At 48.2% G+C, this 19,868-nt stretch overlaps 1 protein-coding gene across 1 annotated transcript in view; it reads left to right on the top strand.

Moving 5' to 3' along the window:
• Window positions 1-657: 657 nt before the first annotated feature.
• NUDT3 (nudix hydrolase 3) overlaps window positions 658-19,868 on the top strand; it is an 80,154-nt gene continuing 60,943 nt past the window's right edge. The window contains exon 1 of the mRNA XM_063453084.1: window positions 658-951. Coding sequence (XP_063309154.1) covers window positions 853-951 — 99 coding nt within the window. The 5' untranslated portion in view covers window positions 658-852. The remainder of the gene's footprint in view (window positions 952-19,868) is intronic.

Raw genomic sequence — 19,868 nt, forward strand, 5'->3', positions numbered from 1 at the left:
TTTTATTTACCCTCCCTTGATTACGGAGCTTGGGTATTACCCATTAGTGATGCTGCCATGAATGGCCAGGAATATAGAAAATTTTCTCCATACTTACCGTAATTTTCTTTTCCTGGCTATAATTCATGGCAGCATCAGCAACCCTCCCAATAATTTTTTTTTAAGCTTTATACTAGACTGTGGGTTGGAAGGAGGAGGGACCTTTTATACCTATAGTCTGGTTGATTAATTGATTGATTGTTTCCTGTCCTGTTCATGTTAGGGGCGGAGCTAACCCATTAGTGATGCTGCCATGAATTATAGCCAGGAAAAGAAAATTATGGTAAGTATGGAGAAAATTTTCTATAATTTCATATGTCTAATAGGTTTGTCTCTAATTAAAATATTTTGTTTCCATTATTCTCTATGGGCATTCCTTTTCCTTCTATTGTTGTATATGGGCATTCCACTGCCCTGTTAAAGTCTATGGACATTCCATTCTGTCATTCCTTTTAATTTTTCCCGTTTTAGAAAGCGATTATTGGTACCTAGACTCTCCCTGCAAAAGCCTTTGCAAAACAACGCAAATGACATGACGTCACACATACGTCATAAATACGCTATTTGCGCACCTCACCCAACAATCAATTGCGGCATTGACTCCACGCTGAGAACCATTCACAGAATACTGCGCTCTAACCTTCACCTGATCAGTGAAGCGTGCATTACCCGACATGCGCACGATCCATGACGCTGGCTTTCTCGTATTCACGGCAGCCGCCTGCGCCGTTTACGTAGCCCCTTTCAGATACCTAACATTGGAAGAAGGGGGGTGGTGGTGGTCCGTGAGCGGAAGTGACAGAGAGGAAAAGAATGATGAAGCTGAAGAGCAATCAGACTCGGACATATGACCGGGACGGGTACAAGAAACGGGCGGCGTGTGTCTGCTTCCGGGACGGGGCCGAGGTTGAAGTGTGTATACAGTAATTGTGTATGCATGGGGGAGGGGGTGTATAATGTATGTATATTATGTACAATGTGTATGGAGGACGGATCCCGTTATGTCCTGAATCGATTATCGTGTATTCCCAGCTGGTTGTACATCTTTAAATATTTTAATGCTGTTTATAATTATTCAGGAGTTTTACATTTCTATACTCAAAATAAAGTAATTATACATTATTGAATGAGCGTATACATTTAAAAAAAATAAAATAACTATTGACAGTATGCCATAAATACATGTATCCGGATCAAGCACTGTGTAAATAATGTGCGGTGGGGGCTCCCTGGTTCTGTACATGTATGGTGCAGGGAGATTGTGAGAGCTGTCAGCTGGAGGGAGATCATGTCTTCTCTGCCTCAGATCTGCCCTCTTTTGACGCCTCCCTTCTTTGCACTATGGTCAGCAGAGGGTTCAGTCATATGTCATCAACTCCTGGCTCCTTATGAGCCTTGCAGCTCAAATACAAGAAGCAGAAGATATGTTTTTTTTTTAAAGGGTAACTGTTATACCAATGTTAATCTATTAGTATAAGGCTACCTGTTAGATTAGTTTTAACCTATGCTCCTTTTAAAGAGCATACAATTCTAGCCATACATTGTGTCAATAGATTTGCTAACAAATTAATTGGGAGAAAACACTCTGCAGATGCATTGACCAGGGGTGTTTCCTACAGCGACAGGGCTCCTCACTCACTAGCAAGAGATAATCATTGGTCTGTGGATTCTTCTTTTATCCCATTAAAGCGGAACGGTCACCATCTGGGGACTTTGCATAATTAGCAAAGACCCCTGAATGTCACATAGCTGCAGGAGGTGGGCAGGCAAAGAGGAAAGTTAGTTATCTGAACTCATACCTTGTGGGTACCACGGCCCCCTTCCGGCCAGTCCTCTTTTGTTCCTGGCTCTTTAGCGTCACTGCTGTACTCTGCACATGTGCAAGAGTACAGCATTGTGGTCTAGGGACGATCCTCCATAGATCTAGCCAATTTCCCTGCAGCCATCACTGGTGACACCTGGGAGATTGACACTTCTTGACAGCGGTTGTTCTGCCCAGTTTCATGAAGCGTCACTACTTTGTCTCAGTACTATCCTTTGACTGGGTTTGAAATTTCAGTGAAATTTCAGCACAGTCGTTATGAGTATTGCATAAAGATTTTAAAGTGGGGGGCACAGTGCCACTTTTCTACGGTAAGTAGTGAATACCCCTTGAGCAGTTTTATTTGTCACATGAAATTAGTAGACGCCTGTAGTGACTCCCACTCAGCTATTAGAGTTGCTTTCTATTATAATCCTACAATCTTTGTAGGACTGATGTTTTGTGACTTAATGCTCTGCATGAAGACACTGAATGCTCTCCACAGTGACAGACTCGGATAATGCTTCTCTTAAAATGGTTACTCCAAGTGATATGACTACTTCAGTGATTTGATGTGGTCATTGTGCTTGGAGTCTGTATGTGCACTGGGAAACACTGTACATACAGAGTTATAGAACTCTGTTGGCCAAGGTGTAACTTCACCTCTGACAGCGTCATTAGCCAACCCAGAACAAAAGTTCAGGGCTGGCTTTTTAAAAATCTGTGCTTATTTAACGTTAGAATGCTAGAGCCCCCACTACATGCCGCCTCAAGTCCTCCATTGCAGTAATGGGGGAGTCGGAATGCAGGGAAAATTTGGCCTCATTGTGGGATTACAGTTAAGGGGTGGGGAACATGCCAACTAGCCTAGTTGCTACAGCCAGAAAAAGTGTTTTATTAAAACACTGTTTGCTAGCAGTACTCTTTAACGGATACAAGGGGAACTGATATCTAAATAGGTTAGAGTATCTTTTAAGGTTACAAATACATGATTATGGTCAAAGATCTCAATCTTCCAAGTGCAAACTGTTGCTGGTACCGTCAGTGATTTGAGGTAATCCGCTCTACCTTCTGCTCTGCCAATCCAAATAATTGTATGAATATGCTATATGAATCACCATTCCCACTGACTGGCATATCTACAGCTTTCTCTGAGGTTAGAGGGGCATATAGAATATTAATGGGAGTTATGTGTTGGGGAAGGTTTAATAAAACCACAAGGATATTGTTAAAGGGAGATTGCATAGTAAAGGCAATGTATGTGTGCTGTATTAGTGAATTTCAGAGCTCCAGCAGTAAAACTTATAATAATGTGCATTTTAATGTACCTGAGAGCTCCTAAACAACATCTCTGTGATACATTCATTCACACTACACATTGCTGTGGAACTCTGAAATACACAGAAGTGAAGATATGGTGGCGCTGGACTGGAGGGGAGGTGAATTGATATCTCAACCTTATACATGGAAAATATTAGGGATCGAAAAATATAGATTTTTTTTTTAGAGCCGATACTGCTAATCTGTGAACTTTCAGGCCGATGGCCGATAATTTACCGATATTCTGTACATTTACCATTTTTTAAAAATAAACAATTTCTACACAAATCTACTGTTAACTGAACATGTTTATTATTTATTTTTTTTCAAATCTTTTTTTTTATTTTTTTTATTAAGGTAAATGTACAAAATATACATGCCAGGAAGAATTTTTTGTTTTCGAGAATATATGTGTGTAGTGAATGCAGTGTGTGTTATGTAGTGAATGCAGTTTTTGTTTGTGTAGTGGATGCAGTGTGTGTGTTTGTGTAGTGTGTATATAATGAATACAGAGTGTTTGTGTAGTGTGTGTAGTGAATGCAGTGAGTGTGTGTAGTGAATGCAGTGAGTGTTTTGTGTAGTGTGTAAATAATGAATTCAGAGTGTTTGTTTGTGTAGTGTGTGTATAGTGAATGTACTGTCTGTGTAGTGTGTGTAAAGTGAATGCAGTGTGTTTGTGTAGTGTGTATATAATGAATGCAGAGTGTGTGTATTTGTGTAGTGTGTGTATACTGAATGCAGTGTGTTTGTGTAGTGTGTGTATAGTGAATGCAGTGTGTTTGTGTAGTGTGTATATAATGAATGCAGTGTGTGTTTGTGTATTGTGTGTGTTTATTTATTGTGTGTGTATAGTGAATGCAGTGTGTGTGTGTATAATGAATGCCGAGTGTGTGTGTGTGTGTGTGTGTGTATAATGAATGCAGTGAGTTTGTGTAGTGTGTGTGTATAAAGAATGCAGTGTATTTATGTAGTGTGTGTGTATAGTGAATGCAGTGTGTTTGTGTAGTGTTTTTATATAATGCAATGTAAAATATGGGGGTGGGGGGCATTTTTATTTTTAATTTATTTTAATAATAAAAAAAAAAAAATATATATATATATATATATATATTTTAGTCCCCCCTCCCTGCTTCTTACTTGGTCAGGGAGGAGGGATATGGCATTCCCTGGTGGTCCGGTGGCATGGACTGTGCAGTGGGGGTCCGCAGCAAGCTCTTACTTACCTTCCCAGCAGCTCTCTTCAGCTCCTCTAACTCTCGCGCCCTGGGTGCCGCGTGGAGCGTTGCCATGGCAACCCTGTGCAAGGCTCTGACAGCCGCGGGATTCGCAACATTTAGACAGGGGAACTGAAGGGAGCTGCTGGGAAGGTAAGTAAGAGCTTGCTGCGGGCCCCCCAGGACCGCTGGGATTGTCATGGGCCCGGCAGTCCGGTTCTGCAATATCGGTATCTCTATAGGCCGATACCGATACTGCCGAAAATACCAAATATCGGCCAGACCGCTAATACGTTGATCACTAGAAATGATAATTTATATTTATGATAAATTATAGTTCAATTGGCTAAAAAGCGTATTTATGTTGAAGTGAACCTATTATGACAGGCTCACTTTGAAGGAACACTCCAAACATCATGACCACTCTGATGCCAGGAGTGCCCCATTGCTCCCTCATTGTAAATAGTCAAACTATTTTAGAACCTGGGGTACGCTGGGTGCTATTTGCCATCTGTACTAGCGCTGTGAGAGCCAGATGCTCCTGGTTAGAAGCTATTTTTTTAGCTCTCCTGACCTAACCCCTGTAGTGGAGGGCTAGCAGATTGAAAGCTTAGCAGATCAATCTAAGCTAATAAGCTAAGTAAGCCCTCAACCACCAGACAGAGATCTTCTTTCTAGTGGAGGTGGGAAGCAGAACCCGGCAGATCCCTGGTAAGAAGTCATGCCATTGTAAAACAGCTTAACTACTTACAATTTGTGCTGTAGGGGTTAATGTGTGCAGAATGTTTTCTGTACATACATATTAGATAAATTGAGGTTCCATGGCTGCTATCCAAGATGGCCAGATGTATGTCTCACTAGCTCCTGAGGAATCGGGCTAATATCAAGCGATATCCACAGACAAAACAATTTCTGATGCTCCTAAGCCACAAGCTGCTTGTTAAATCAACCCAGCACATGTTTCTAAGCCCATCTGGACTATATTCTGGTATGGCTAACTTGCGGCCTACTTCGGCTGGGGTGCTTGCCGGGGTGAGAGGCGGCCGATCTCCCGCGGCGGTGCACGCCAGCTCATACTACACTCTCTTGCAACCCAGTCACTGCCCCCCTGGACCGGTGGTGGTTATCCCGGTTCTCACCAGGACGGTAAAAAAGCTGCCCTTCAAGCCAACACTCCTATGATATTTGTCACCGCGTGGCATGACCAAAATGGCCGCCACGCAAGACCACCATCCATGCTATGCAAACCCATGGGACCAGGACTGGACAGAGCTCTTTCTTGCCAGGTTCGATGCAGTCTGACAGAAGTTCTGGCATTGACTCCACAGCAGAACCAATACACCCACCCCTCTGGCAGCACAGCCCACCCGGAATGATGGTCTCACAGCCAGTTTCTCTTCTAGGTCGGGAGCCTACCTGAAGACACCCCCAACCCGTCGCCCTAGTACTTGGGGGTCGCTCCAAAATCTAGTGAACCTCCGTGCCTGCAATCCTATCTTGCTGGAGAGGAGACGTGGATGTGGAGCATGTGCCCCTATTCAGGTTTGGTGCCAACCTGGCATGGAGCTGCTACCCGGTTATGCCCTGCAAAAAGAAAATCCGCAATACCTAGAGGTCCTGATGGCGGACAGTGGGGACACTAACGCTCCAACATGCTCAAGCTACTGCCCAATACTGGGACCCTTATGAAGGGGAACTTTTACAAGATATAGGCCAAATACCCTCCTGCTCTGAGTGGCCACAGCCTTGTTACACTGTTTTAATTTGCTTTTGTCCTGTCTTCTTCTTTTTTTTTTTTTTACTGGTTTATACTGTTTTCACTCCTACATTAAGGCATGTAGCGTTTTCCTGGGAGTGATATTCAGTCCTGGTGGTCTTACCTTCTCACTTATGTGCTGTAACCGCTGGCGGTTCCCTTATTTACCACTATAATGTCTTAAAGCATAGAACTTAGTAGGGCTAACCATACAGATATCTTAGCCATAATTTTATATAGTTAGTAAGAGATCCTCTATTTAACATATATAAATAATTGAGAATACAATATAAAATAAGGATTGTCTTGGAAGCAATAGATTGTCTTTTAGATATTTATTATATAAAAATATAAATATAGACATATCAAATCCATTATAGCATTATAAGATGAAATTAAATGCTTGCAAATATCATTAATAGGTTAACATACCCTTCTGAACATGTCATCATGTCAGCCTCTCAGTCATTTTAAGATGGAGCAGCGTCTGTCTCCAAGTCTCTCCTCTGTCTCTTAACATTTAAAAGTACACCTATTGGGGGCGTGGTCTGACCGTCGATGAGACTAGACGTGTCTCACTAGAGCTCCCGACGAACGCGCCCAAATAGCTTACAAAAGCGACCTTTTTCGAAATAACCTACCCTAAAGAAGCTCCGAAATGGAGAAAAGAAATACCAAAAAACTGTCCAAGAAGGGACCTGATTCAGGAGGCACCGTTCTGGACCTCATGTCGGCACAGAAACAGGGCCGTCCGGGGACCCAAGATGGCGCAGGTACTACCCCGCAAGCCTCTCCTCGTGCAGACAGGGAGGCATCCCCTGATAACCGGGACACGGTCCTGGCAAAGTTGGCGGAGGTGAGGGCCTTCCTAGCTGGCGAAATTGCGAACTGTACAGCAATCCTACAGGCAGAGATCGGAGCCCTGGGAGAACGGACATCGAAACTCGAGGACCGCGCAGAGGCCTCAACACAGGCCCATAATGCCGTGGTGGAGCGAGTGAATGGCGGGTCTGCTCAGATGGTGGACATGGACCTCGCCCTTGAAGATATGGCTAACTGGTCCAGGAGAAACAATGTTCGCATGAGGGGCCTACCAGAAAGCTCTGATGAAGACCTACAGGGGCTTCTACTTACCATCCTGAAGCCACTGCTCCCGCACTTACCGGATGAACGCTGGCACATGGAAAGGGCCCACCGGGCGCTCAGGGGTCAACGGCGCGATCAACAATTCCCCACGAGATGTTATAATTCGCTTCTTCTACTATAGCACTAAAGAAGCGCTCATGAAAAAGAGCCGTGAGGGACCCATACAATACGCTGGTGAGATGGTTTCCCTGTACCATGACTTGGCCCCCTCCACGCTGCAACGGAGAAGGGACTGGCGACCCATCACGGAAGCCCTGCGAGGTGCCGGCGTTAAATATGCGTGGGGATTCCCCTTCAAGTTGATGGTGTTTCAGGGAGACCGGGCACACATCCTTACACCGGGAGGAGATCCCCACCGGCTACTAAGCGGCCTAGGCATTCAACCGCCTTCTGATCTCCCTAACGTGGCGATGTATCCTGCGGACCTTCCCCTGATGCAACAGGAGTGGCGAGTAGCAGGACGGAGAGGTCACCGATAACTGCAGAGGGTATCGTACTATGTTGCCCCCTTTTTTACTTTTCTTTATAGGTTTTTTTTTTCCTCCCTTCGTTGTGATGATGGCACTGGGCCTGAGGGAGGCTGAGGTATCTACCTTCCCTCTTTTTTGGGGTGGGGAACGGGTCGGGCCCCCTGCTTCAGGTTTGGGATTTGGTTTTTTCCCGTATGCCCCTCATGGACTCCCTGTTGGGCCTTCCGTTTACGGATCCGGGGATTTGCATATACAACGGGGGCGGCTGGGTGCCACTATTCCGCTCATCATATTGGGACCTAACAGAGACATGAGGGTTTCGATTGGGCCCTTTTTTCTTTTGTTTTTCGCTTGCTTGGGAGGGGACCGGGATTTTTTTTTCTCCACTACACTCCCGATGTCATGCACCTTGGCCTAACACCCCGCATGATGCCCTTGGTGACGAACTTCCAACTCGGGTGGACCCGGGTGTGCCCCTCTTGGACTGGTTAACCTGTTCATGTTTTTGTTTTGGTTCTTTATATTAAAAACCGCTGCTGCCCCTTGAGGGGGGTGTGTGTCCCCCCTGCCGCAGCAGCGGAGGTTTTTACTGGTCCCTTCCACCCCTCCCCTAATAATGTGGCAGTGGATTTTGTATTACAGTGTGGTGTGGTGGAGGTTGGCCCCCCCGGGGGGAATGGGGACGGAAGTACCCACGACAAATAATTGAAACGTAATTAATAAAAAAAAAATATATATATATATATATATATATATATATGTATATACACGAATAAATTGACAAACGGGAGAATTTAAGAAAAAAAAAAAAAGACAATATATAGTAAAACTGATGGAATTTACACTTCCCCAAAAGGTAACGAAACCTGAAAGGAAAATAAAAATAAAAAGACAATATATAATAAAACTAATAGAATTTACACTTCCCCAAAATGTAACGAAACCTGAAAGGAAAACAAAAATAACAACATAAGCTATAGAATTGAAAACGATACTAAACTGTATATAGCTAGTTAAGGGGCAAGAGGGGGTGACGTACCGGTAGTAGGGTGGAGGGATAAAGTGGAGGAGTGACTTACCGGGCCGCCCTTCGCAGGTGTTGCGGTGGGCGTCTTGTGGTCCCCTGTGATTTTGCTAAGTAACACCTCTGCAACTACCCTACCGGCCTACCCCGCAGAGCCATCTTTATACGGGGGGTGGGATGGGGAGATATATGTTAACGGGCTATTAAGGGGGAAAAAACAAGAAAAAAATAAATAAAAATAATACCATATATAAAATTTACAAAACCAAAAAAAAAAAGTATATAAGATGAAAACCATAACATATAGCAAGGGGACCAGGTCCCAAATAATAATATACGAAGGCGAATAACCTATATATTCACACCACAATACCAATAGGTATACAGGCCAATTACTTGCTTGAAAGGTTCCCAATTGCTACTTGATTCCTTAATTAGGACGCAACAGGTTAGGGTATTCCAGAACCAAACACCCCAAGTTGTATACCCAAATAGCTAAGGTCATAGTGGTGTGTTTTCCTGGTGCCCTTTGAGAGATGTGGGATCTCCTTCGCAGGAGGGATCAAGTGATTAATGGTTGAGGAAATGTACTGGTTTTTTTTTTTTTTAGACAATCTTTATTTTTTTTTTATTTTTTCATGTTAATACATGTGATCAATAGCTGTGTACAGAACCGCAAAGTCGGTAAGCATGCTTACAAATGTAGAACTCAGTTATCAATAAACAATTGGTTATAAACAGACTGCTTGTCATTTTGGTTAGCAATAATAAACATGTGGATTCAAACAGAGTCAACGATTCTTGAAGGTAAAACAGTATATATTGCTGTGATAGGTAGTGCATGAATGTGTCTCTTCACCTGCATGAACCTGCCGGGTCCCAATCGGGGATATCTAACGGTTTTCAGGCAACTTAGAGTCCCATATGTGTGTGTATACACTTCTGCGTGTAGTCTTATTTTGTCGTGCATTGGCTCCCTGTTTACCCTAGATGATTGCTGGATTTTCCTTATCATCCGTGTAACCCTCAACCTGAATATTATCGAGCACTTATCTTAGCAGCCATTGCTGGGAACACTTCTCGGGTAAGTAGGGTTAATGTTAGTCCATAGTTCTTTTTTAGGCAGGCCGCCTGTTTACGCGGGTAAGAGCCCGGTGTGCTAATGCCTGCACTGTCAATAAGTACTGTGGGTGAGCATATAACTGGAGATCTGTTTGCCTGTCATATCATACTGTCAGTCTGAGGCGTGAACCCGTTGGTTACCGGTCCAGGTAGTCAGGTGGTGCTGTGCTATACAGGGGACCTGATGTCTTCTGATCTCATTGCCCTGCCTGGTCTTTTACGTCTTAAATGTGTACAGGTCAGTAAGTCCCTATTACGGGTCTGTCCGAGTCAGTCATTGGGGGGTATCGTCCGTCGTCCAGTCCTGGGGGGGGGTGTGGGATGGGAGGTGTTGGGGTGGGGGGTATCCAGCTAGTTTAGCTTTGTACGTGGTGGCTCGCTATGGCCCTCTGAGGAGTCCCTTGGGGATTGGTGGTCCCGTTAGCTAGATATGCCTCCCATGGATACCAGGTCAGTGCACACTGCTCTTGTCTACCATAGAGGTCTGCCGTTAGAGATTCCATTGAGTGGATTTCTTCTACCTTTGTCACCCACTGCTGGAGAGTAGGCGCCCCCCTCTGTTTCCACAATGCTGGGATAAGGGCCTTAGCTGCGTTAAGTAGTGGCAACGTTAAGGATTTCTTATAAATCTTAATGGGTGTGGGAGTGTGGTGTAACAGCATCGTTAGGGGGTCTAGGAGAATCCCTGCCCCTGTGATTCTGTTTATTTCTACCTTGACTCTCTCCCAATATGTGGCGATCTTTGGGCATGTCCACCATATGTGAATGAAGGTGCCTCTATGTGTGCCGCATCTCCAACAGGTGTCCGGGATGTTGTCGTTCATGCGATGTAATATGTCCGGGGTTCTATACCAGCGGGTTAATATTTTGTAATTTAGCTCTTGGTACTTTGAGCTGATGGAGCATTTATGAGTGAGGGTGTAGATTTTGTCCCAGTCCTTTGGGGTGAGAGCTTCCCCCGTATCTGTCTCCCAGTGGTCCTTAAATTTGAGCACTACGTCTCCACTGGTCTGGGCCATGAGTATGGTGTATATGGTAGAGATACCCCTGTGTACATGTATTCTGTGTACGCATAGGTGTTCAAAGCTGGTTAGGGGTCTGAGTAGATGCCCTCGGCCCGGCAAAGAAAGAAAGTATGACTTTATTTGGTGATACCTGAATCGTTCGAGTATCGTTGGTGGTCTATCGGGGCATATCTCAGCGAGTGGTTTAAGTCCTCTCGTGCCGATCCATTGGTGTAGGTACATCCAGTCTGCCTGTCGGAGACCAGCCATGTCCCGTTGGGATAAGGCGCCCGCCAGGTCTGGGTTATGAGTGATGGGGATTAAAGGGCTAGGAGAGGTGGTGAGCCTAAGTTTGTAGCGCACAGCTGTCCACACTCTGATCGAAGCGTCGATTAGAGGGTTGTTGGTGTGTAAGTCTGAATATGTGGAGGTGTGCAACCATAGCCTGGAGGGAATTCTCCTGTCCGTTTGTCCCAGCTCTAGCGCCACCCATTGCTTTGAGGGGTGTTGTACGTGCCAGTCCGTCAGTCTGTGTAGATGTGAGGCGCGGTAGTATGTCTCTATGGAGGGCAAACCTGTGCCTCCCATCCGCTTTGGCAGTTCCAGGGTGGATTTTTTTGTCCGGGTTTGGCGGGATTTCCAAACGAATTGGCGTATAGCGGTCGATACGGAGCTAATAAAGGCCCTGGGCACGGTGATCGGTACTGTTTGGAATAGGTAAAGTAGCCTGGGCAACACGTTCATTTTGACCGCATTGATTCGCCCAAACCAGGATATATAGTACGGGGACCATTTCTTAAAGTCTGCTAACAATGAGTGTAGTAGTGGGTGGTAGTTATGAAGGTATAGTTGGGATGGGTCTTTGGGCAGCCAAATTCCCAAGTATTTCAGTTTGGTGTCACACAATTTGAATCGGTATTGGGAGTATAGATGGGGTGGGGGGCCGGTTGGGGGGGGGAGGTGGAGGGCCTCTGATTTGTCCGTATTGAGCTTAAGGTTTGAAAGCGCTCCGAACTCCCGAAACGCTGTGAGAAGATTTGGTAGTGAGACCAGTGGTTGAGTGAGAAAAAACAGCATATCATCTGCATATGCCGCTACTCTGTATTCATGGTGACCATGGAGAAAGCCGGAGATTCCCCCGTTCCGTCTGACCGCCCCCAGGAATGGTTCCAGGGAGAGGGCAAACAGGAGGGGGGATAGCGGGCATCCCTGTCGGGTGCCATTCCTGATTTGGAAAGGGGCGGACAGAGCCCCGTTAATGCGGATCCTCGCCGTGGGACTAGTGTACAGGGAGAGCATCCAGGACAGCATGTTGGGGCCAAACCCCATATGTGTGAGGGTGCTCCCCAGGTACGACCAGTCCACCCGGTCAAAGGCCTTTTCAGCGTCTGTCGATAGTAGTAGGAGTTCCCTGCGGTGTGTCCGAGCTAGGTGTAGAATGTTCAGTGCCTTAATCGTGTTGTCCCTCCCTTCCCTGCCCGGAATGAACCCAACCTGGTCTGAGTGTATGAGGTAGGGGAGGTGTCTTGCGATTCTCAGAGCTATGGCTTTTGCAAACAACTTCAAGTCTGCATTCAGGAGCGATATGGGGCGATAGCTCGCGCAGTTCGCCGGGTCCTTTCCCTCTTTAGGTATCACGGTAACTATGGCCGCTAAAGTGTCAGTGGGGAAACGGCCCCCTTCCAATATGGAGTTGAGGCCACGTAAAAGATGCGGAAGCAAGATTTCCCTGAATGTACGTAGGTACAGCAGAGGTAGGCCATCTGGGCCTGGGGCTTTATGGGCTTTGGAGAGTTTTAAGGCCGCTGCCAGCTCCTCCGTTGTGAGGGGTCGTTCCAGATCATCTCGCATGTCAGCGGTTAGCTTTTTATCTATGTTCCGTTCTAAGAACTCAGTGATCTGCCGGGAGCGCCGCGCTCGTGCCGCGTCTGAGGTGGTTTGGGGGATATTGTACAATTCCGTATAGTAGTCTACGAACGCTCGCTGAATTCCGTCAGGCAGACGGGTTTCAGCCCCGTTCCTGGGTTTAATTTTATGAATGTGGCTCGCCATCCTCCGGTCTCGAAGCTGTCGAGCCAGTAGCCTCCCGTTCTTATTAGAGTGTTCAAAAAAGAACCGGGCCGATTTTATAATTGTGCGCAGGAGTCCCTGGGCTAGTATGTCCCTTCTCTGTCTTCGGAGTGCAGTCAGTCGGAGGAACGTGTCCTCGTCCTGATTCTGCTTGTGTGTTTGCTCCAGGTTAGCAATTTGTCCGTTCAGCGTGGTAAGTTGTCGTGCGTTGTCTTTTTTCCGCTGTGTGCAGACCTTAATGTAATGTCCCCGTACGACACATTTGTGTGCTTCCCATACTGTCAGCGGTTGTACGTCTGGGGTCGTGTTGGTGTCGAAATATTGTGTCAGTGTTTGTCTGACCGGGTCTGTGTCCCCCAGGTGTAGGAGCATGTTCTCATTTAGCTTCCATTGCCTCTCTGCTGGTTTGTATAATGGGGATTGGATCTGAACCGTGATCGGGGCGTGATCCGACCCTGCTATCAGGCCTATGCTTGCCTTGCGTAGCAGTGGCAGGGCTTCCTGTGCCATAAAGATATAGTCAATCCGGCTATATCGCCGGTGCACCGCCGAGTAGTAAGAATAGTCCCTACCATCTGGGTTTGCCGCCCTCCAGCAGTCCACTAGCCCACTCCTTGTCAGTGCTTTCCCTGCAGCGCGTATGCAATGACCTGGTATCGAGCTTTCCCCTCTAGAGGTGTCTAGTCTAGTGTCTAGCGGAGTGTTTAGATCCCCTGCCAGAATTAAAAGTCCCTCCCTAAACTTATCTAGCTTTGCGAGCGTTTTAGTCAGAAAGACGTGTTGGTTGCGGTTAGGGGCATACAGGCATGCGAATGTGTAAGGGTGTTGCGCTATTGTCCCTTTGAGAAACAGGTATCTACCCCCCGGGTCGGGTCGCTGCTCAGTGCATATGAAAGGGACAGTATGTGAGAATAGGATCGCCACACCAGCTTTTTTGTCGTCTGGGTGGTTTGCATAGTATCCCGTGGGGTACCTCCCGTTCTTTAGGGTGGGAGCCTCCGCTCCCCTGAGATGCGTTTCCTGCAGAAACGCGACCGATACACGCTCCGACCATAGGGTTCGGAGTATTTGGGATCGTTTCTCGGGCACGTTCAAGCCTCTAACGTTGTTTGACCATATATTGAGTGGCGCCGGTTCGTATTTGGAACCCATCACTGTCTGCGTGAGGGGTAGGGGTTGGGTACGTCAGGGGGGTAGGATATGGGGGGGGAAGGGGAGTGTGGTCGGTTCGGTGTCAAGGGGGGGTGTCAGTCTGTGTGGTAGGTAACAAGTACTCGCCTCGGAGTCCGTCGCCCCCCGGTGTCTAGTCCCCTCGGGGTGTGTCACCAGAGTAGCTTCCGAGTATTTCACAGTGCGAGTCAGTCACTGGGGGTACGTGAATCGTCCGTTCAGGGGTCAACCGTGGTGTATGTCACCCTGCTCACTTGGCTCCCAGCCCACTAGTCAAGGTTATTAGGAATTGTCCCTATCAGTTCGGAGGTCGTGCGTGGGGGTGTGACCCGTACTCCGTCCAGGTGCCCCTCCAGACCCCGGGGACCTTTTAGTGTGCAGTCAGTTAGCATTCAGGCTCTGTGGCCCCCACAAGGACCAGATATCACCCCGGGCTCCCGCTCCAGCCCACCCTCCCCCAACCAGTGAGTGTCGATGAGCGACTCGCCCATTCGTGGAGGTGTGTGTGCGGACAAATGTGGCGTGGAACTTATAAACATCATAAACAGTATTAACAGTAAAGCAGTACATGAAAGTCCATAACATGCAACTTTCCCTTCTCCCCCCACCCCAAGGGCCACTTCCCTCCCACTTCCCCGAATTTCAACAGGCTATGAGCTGGGCTATGTTGCCTGCGAGCACGCCAGCCCTCATGGGATTAGGCAAGGTGCGGAGCAAGGGCCCTCCAGAAGTGGAAGGGATTAACTGGGAGTTGACATGGGGATCGTCTCGAGCTACCGGCCCTTGCTGTCCACTGGGGCTAATCTCTCATCTCAGCCACTCAAAGGGGGGTTCCAGCTGTTATTGGGCTTGAGTCACGTAAGACACAGGGGATTACTTCCCCTAAGCTTCCCCGGGAGACCCATGTTCCCACCAAAGCCCCCCGCCCCAATTGCGTGGCTCCCCACTGTCTCAGTGTCCTGCAATTCTGGTTAGCTCCAAAACATTAGGGGCCCAAGGTAAGGGAACAAGTACATACCCAGTGGAGTAGTAGCTGCTTCGGGTCAGTCTGCAATTCGCTGCATAGGTAGGCTGTCACTCGAGGTAGTCCCTAGGGGGGGGCAAGGCTGTCATTCTCGGTGCGTTGGTGTTTCTAGGCCAAGACTTGGGTGTAGAGCCGGGAAGTCGGGTCGTTAGCAGGCGCCCCATACTGCCGAGTCCAGGGCCCCAAGGCCTGTCATTCCTCATGGCTGTCCGGTCCGCCCCGGCGAAATCCAGCACCTGTGAGGCCGGTACCCGGTCTTTCTCTCGGTGCGTTCGGGCGTGGTGGTTGTCTCTCGAGGATCCAGTTCGACACTGTCACTGCTGGGAGGCTTGCGGCCCGTAAGAAGCGCGGGACGTCCGCCGGCCAGCGTACGATATGCCACGTGTTGCCCACCTTAGCCTGTAAACTGAAGGGGAATCCCCATTTGTATTGTATCCGCCTGTCCCTAAGCATGGTTGTTAGCGGGCGCAGCGCCCTCCTTGCTTCCAGCGTGAGCACTGAGAGATCCTGATACAGGGAGATTTGGGCCTCCATGTAGGTGAGGTTTTGCCGACTCCTTGCCTCTCTCATGATTTCGTCCTTCAATGAGTAGGAGAGCATGTAGCAGATGACATCTCTTGGCGGGCCTTCTGTGGACGCAGGGCGTAGAGCTCTGTGAGCGCGCTCTATGCCAAAGTCCGCCGGGGCCCTATCACCCAGTATCAAGGTGAACAGGCCTTGTAGGACCTCCGGCAGTGCCTCCCTGGAGGACTCAGGGAGCCCACGTATGCGGATGTTGTTTCTGCGTCCGCGGTTATCCAGGTCCTCCAAGTTCCTCCTTAGTTCCAGCAAGACATTGCCCTGTCTGGTAGTGGCTGTTTCAGTGGCTTGATGGTGCTGTAAATTTTGGGCTCTGTCCGCCTCTAGCTCTTCCACCCTGCGTTCTAGGGCTGTCAGGTCTCTCCTAACCTCCATGACCTCTTCTCTGATCGCCGTCCGTATTTCAGCCAGTAATTCCGTTTTGTCCGTCCTGGACATCATGTTTGCAGATATAGTAGCTAAGTCTGCTGCAATTTGAGTGAGGGATTCCTCTCTGGCCGGGCTGATTGTGGGGCTGTCAGAGTTGCGCCTTTCTGGTGAGGCCGGCGCCATTTTGGTCGCGGCCTGGTGCGCCCGCGAGTCCCTCGGAGTTCCGAGGTACCCGTCCATGGGTCCTGCGGTTCGGCTCGGCGAACCCGATTGCGAGGGGCCCGGGGTGTGTAGCCTTCTAGTTTTGCCCATCCTGGGTCAATTCTGGCTTGTGGATCGGTGCTGTAGTGAGCTGGGGCCACGGAGCTGCGGTTAGATGCGTCCTACTCCATGCCCGGTCAGGCCACGCCCCGAGGAAATGTACTGTTTATCCTGGTTCTCGATGTATTATGTATGGTATGATTTGTTTTGTGTTGTTCTATCTATGTATTATGTATATGCGTGTACAACTTGAGAGTAATGTTCTGACATAGCCTATGAAGGGTGGGGTAGCAACGGGGCATGTTAGGCAGCTCTGCATGATTAAAGACCTTAAATTTTGCTTTTGTAGCCCCTGCCAGTACCGATAGGGGGAGAGTGGCGAAGCCCCAAGGTTTTGGAGGGGGGGGATTAATAGTTGGCCTAGGGGGAGGTCATATTGGGGTTTTTTACTTAAATCCTTAGTGCCTGACCCCACCTGTCACCACGACACTTGGACAGACTCCCCTCACTTTTTATACACCTGGGCCCAACTCCCTTTCGGAATTGGAGCAGGGATGTTCACCGATTGACGCGGAGGCGCACCGCCCCTTTGGGCGCAGATACGGAGGGAGGCGGGAGTGTTTTGATGAGTCCCCATTGGTTTTGAGCTAGGTAGGTGTCTCATCAGAGGCCCTTGGGGGGTAGGTAGGGCCTACACAGGGGACAGGATGTGAATCTTCATTGATGGACGGGGGTAGGTAAAGGGAGGAGACCCTAAGTATGCATCCCTGGAACACTGTAGGGAGGATAATGGAGGGGTTTGCACTGGGATGAGGAACAGGGTTAGATATAGGGAAGTATCGCAATGGAACTGGAGGTCACTATACGATTTGCAGGGCGCGTGGGAGGCGGGACTCTAGGGATCCTCAGTTCCCTTCACACGTTGATCGTGAGGGGGAAGTGGGCACACGCTACCCATAATTTTCTGGCATTTTGTAAGACCAGATTTTTTCGTTTGTTTTTTCTCATCATATCGGACGGTGTCCGGATGATCTTTCTGTTTTTCTTTTCTCTTCTTTTTCTCTCTCCCTCTTTACCTTTACCTTCTGTATCCTCCTTCTATAGGGCTCAGGGGGGGGGGGGGCGGGCGAGTTACTAGCCCTGGTAGGGTTCGGACGCTCGAATAGCGAATATTAGTACAGACAAGGGCGCAGCAGTATTAGCGGAGTTCATTATGTTTCGGGATGGAGATTAAGCTTACCACTCTGAATGTTAAGGGCCTTAACGCCCCTAAAAAGAGACGTCTCATGTTTCGGGCCTTGAAAAGGATGGACTCGGACATAGCGTACTTACAAGAGACCCACCTCCCCAAACAGGCTACTTTCAGCTTAAGAGATCATATATATACAGGTTCATTTGAAGCTAGATCTCACCGTAAACGGAATGGGGTGGCCATAATTATTCGACGTACGTGCCCCTTCCAGGTGCTTGCCCAGGATGTGGACCTAGAGGGACGATACATTATTGTCTCAGGGACCTTACATTCCCACAACATCCATTTGATTAATATATATGCCCCGAATCAGCCAGATGCTGGATTTTGGACTATGCTGCGAGGTAAGATTGCCGCATTGCCACATGGTATGATCCTTATGGGGGGAGACTTTAATGCTGCCCCATGTCCGGCGATTGATAGGAGCTCAAGGGATGGAGGCCCGAGATCGCAGGGGAGGGGGGGGCAGGACCGCCTGCTGAAGGCATTTATGGCGGGCACAGGATTGATTGATGTTTGGAGGGCACAACATCCGCTGGAACGGGAGTATACGTTTTACTCGGCCCCCCATAGAACTTACTCCAGGATTGACTTCTTCTTGGTTAACGTGACAGGCATGCCCAGGATAGTGGGATCAGAGGTTGGGAACATATCCTGGTCTGACCATGCGGATGCTTCTATCATACTTGGTAATTTATGCGTAACGAGCCCTTGGAACTGGAGGCTGAATGCGTCGTTGTTGCGGGATACGATGATAATAGAAGACGTTCGAACGGCTATAACAAATTACTTTGATGAGAACACTACCCCGGACGTAAGCATTAGCACAGTGTGGGCAGCGCATAAGGCGGTCATACGGGGGAACTTGATCAAATTGGCCACGAGGAAGAAGAAACTGAAGCACCAACAACTGGAGACCTTGTTAAAACAGCTGCGGAACCTTGAACAAAAACACCAATCTGCCCCGGACAATGAGATACTCGGCCGTCTAGAGGCGGTTCGTAGGAACATACGTACTCTTCTGCTTGATGACGCGGCTCGAGCCATGACGTGGTCCAGGCGTACATATTTTGATAAGGCAAACAAAATGGACACGCTCCTGGCTAGGACGTTGCGGCCCAGGCAAAGCAGACCCCACATTATGGCCATCAGGCATCCGGATGGCACAACAAAAACGAAACCGGCTGATATTGCAAAGGTATTTGAGGACTTCTACAGGCAACTGTACAATCACACACCGGACGGGTCAGTTCAGGAGAGACAAGGGGAAGATGACATCTCGCGATACCTTGAAGGTCTAGGAATGAACAAACTGACTGGGGAGGCAGCGGAAAGTCTGGCTGCAGAAATTAGCGTAGAAGAAGTTGACAAAGCAATATCAAGTCTAAAAGGTAACAAGGCACCAGGCCCAGACGGATTCGATGGGACGTATTATAAAACTTTTCGGGAAGAGCTTACGCCCCGACTAGTGGCATTATTCAACTACTTAAGGCAAGAGGGAAGGTTGGATCCGGGGATGGCATTGGCTACGATAATACTGTTGCCCAAACCGGAGAAGGACGTACTCCAACCCGAAAACTACAGGCCTATCTCATTGATTAACCAGGACCTAAAGATATTGGCCAAAATACAGGCGGACAGACTGAATCCGCTCCTGACTTCACTTATCCATGCCGATCAAGTCGGGTTCATCCAAGGTCGGCAACTGTTCGAAAACACCAGAAGGACTACCGATCTAATCTGGAAGCAAGTGGCGACTGGAACACCTTCCCTAGTGGTTTCGATTGATGCAGAGAAGGCCTTCGATAGGGTTCGGTGGAACTTCTTGTTCTCGGTATTGACACACCTAGGGATTCCGGAAGAGTTTATGCAAGTAACGAAGGCAATGTATCATGATGTCAGGGCACAGATACAAATAACGGGTGCCCCCCTGACTCCCTTCAGACTGCATAATGGAACCAGACAGGGGTGCCCTCTATCCCCCCTCCTCTTTGTCCTGGCTCTAGAACCCCTACTTCAGGCGATACGCAGACACCCAAACATTGGCGGAGTCAGGGTAGGGGGAGAAGAATTCACGGTCGCTGCTTATGCGGACGACGTCCACCTTACCCTGACGAATCCAATCGAGTCACTAGCGGCATTACAGGGAGTCATACGAGAATACGGGGGCCTATCTGGTTACAAGGCAAATATACAGAAATCAAGTGCGATGCCCATAGGATTGACTGCGGCCGAGGAGGCTTTGAT

This window comes from Pelobates fuscus, chromosome 1 (genome assembly GCF_036172605.1).
Source record: "Pelobates fuscus isolate aPelFus1 chromosome 1, aPelFus1.pri, whole genome shotgun sequence".
Lineage (NCBI taxonomy): Eukaryota > Metazoa > Chordata > Amphibia > Anura > Pelobatidae > Pelobates > Pelobates fuscus.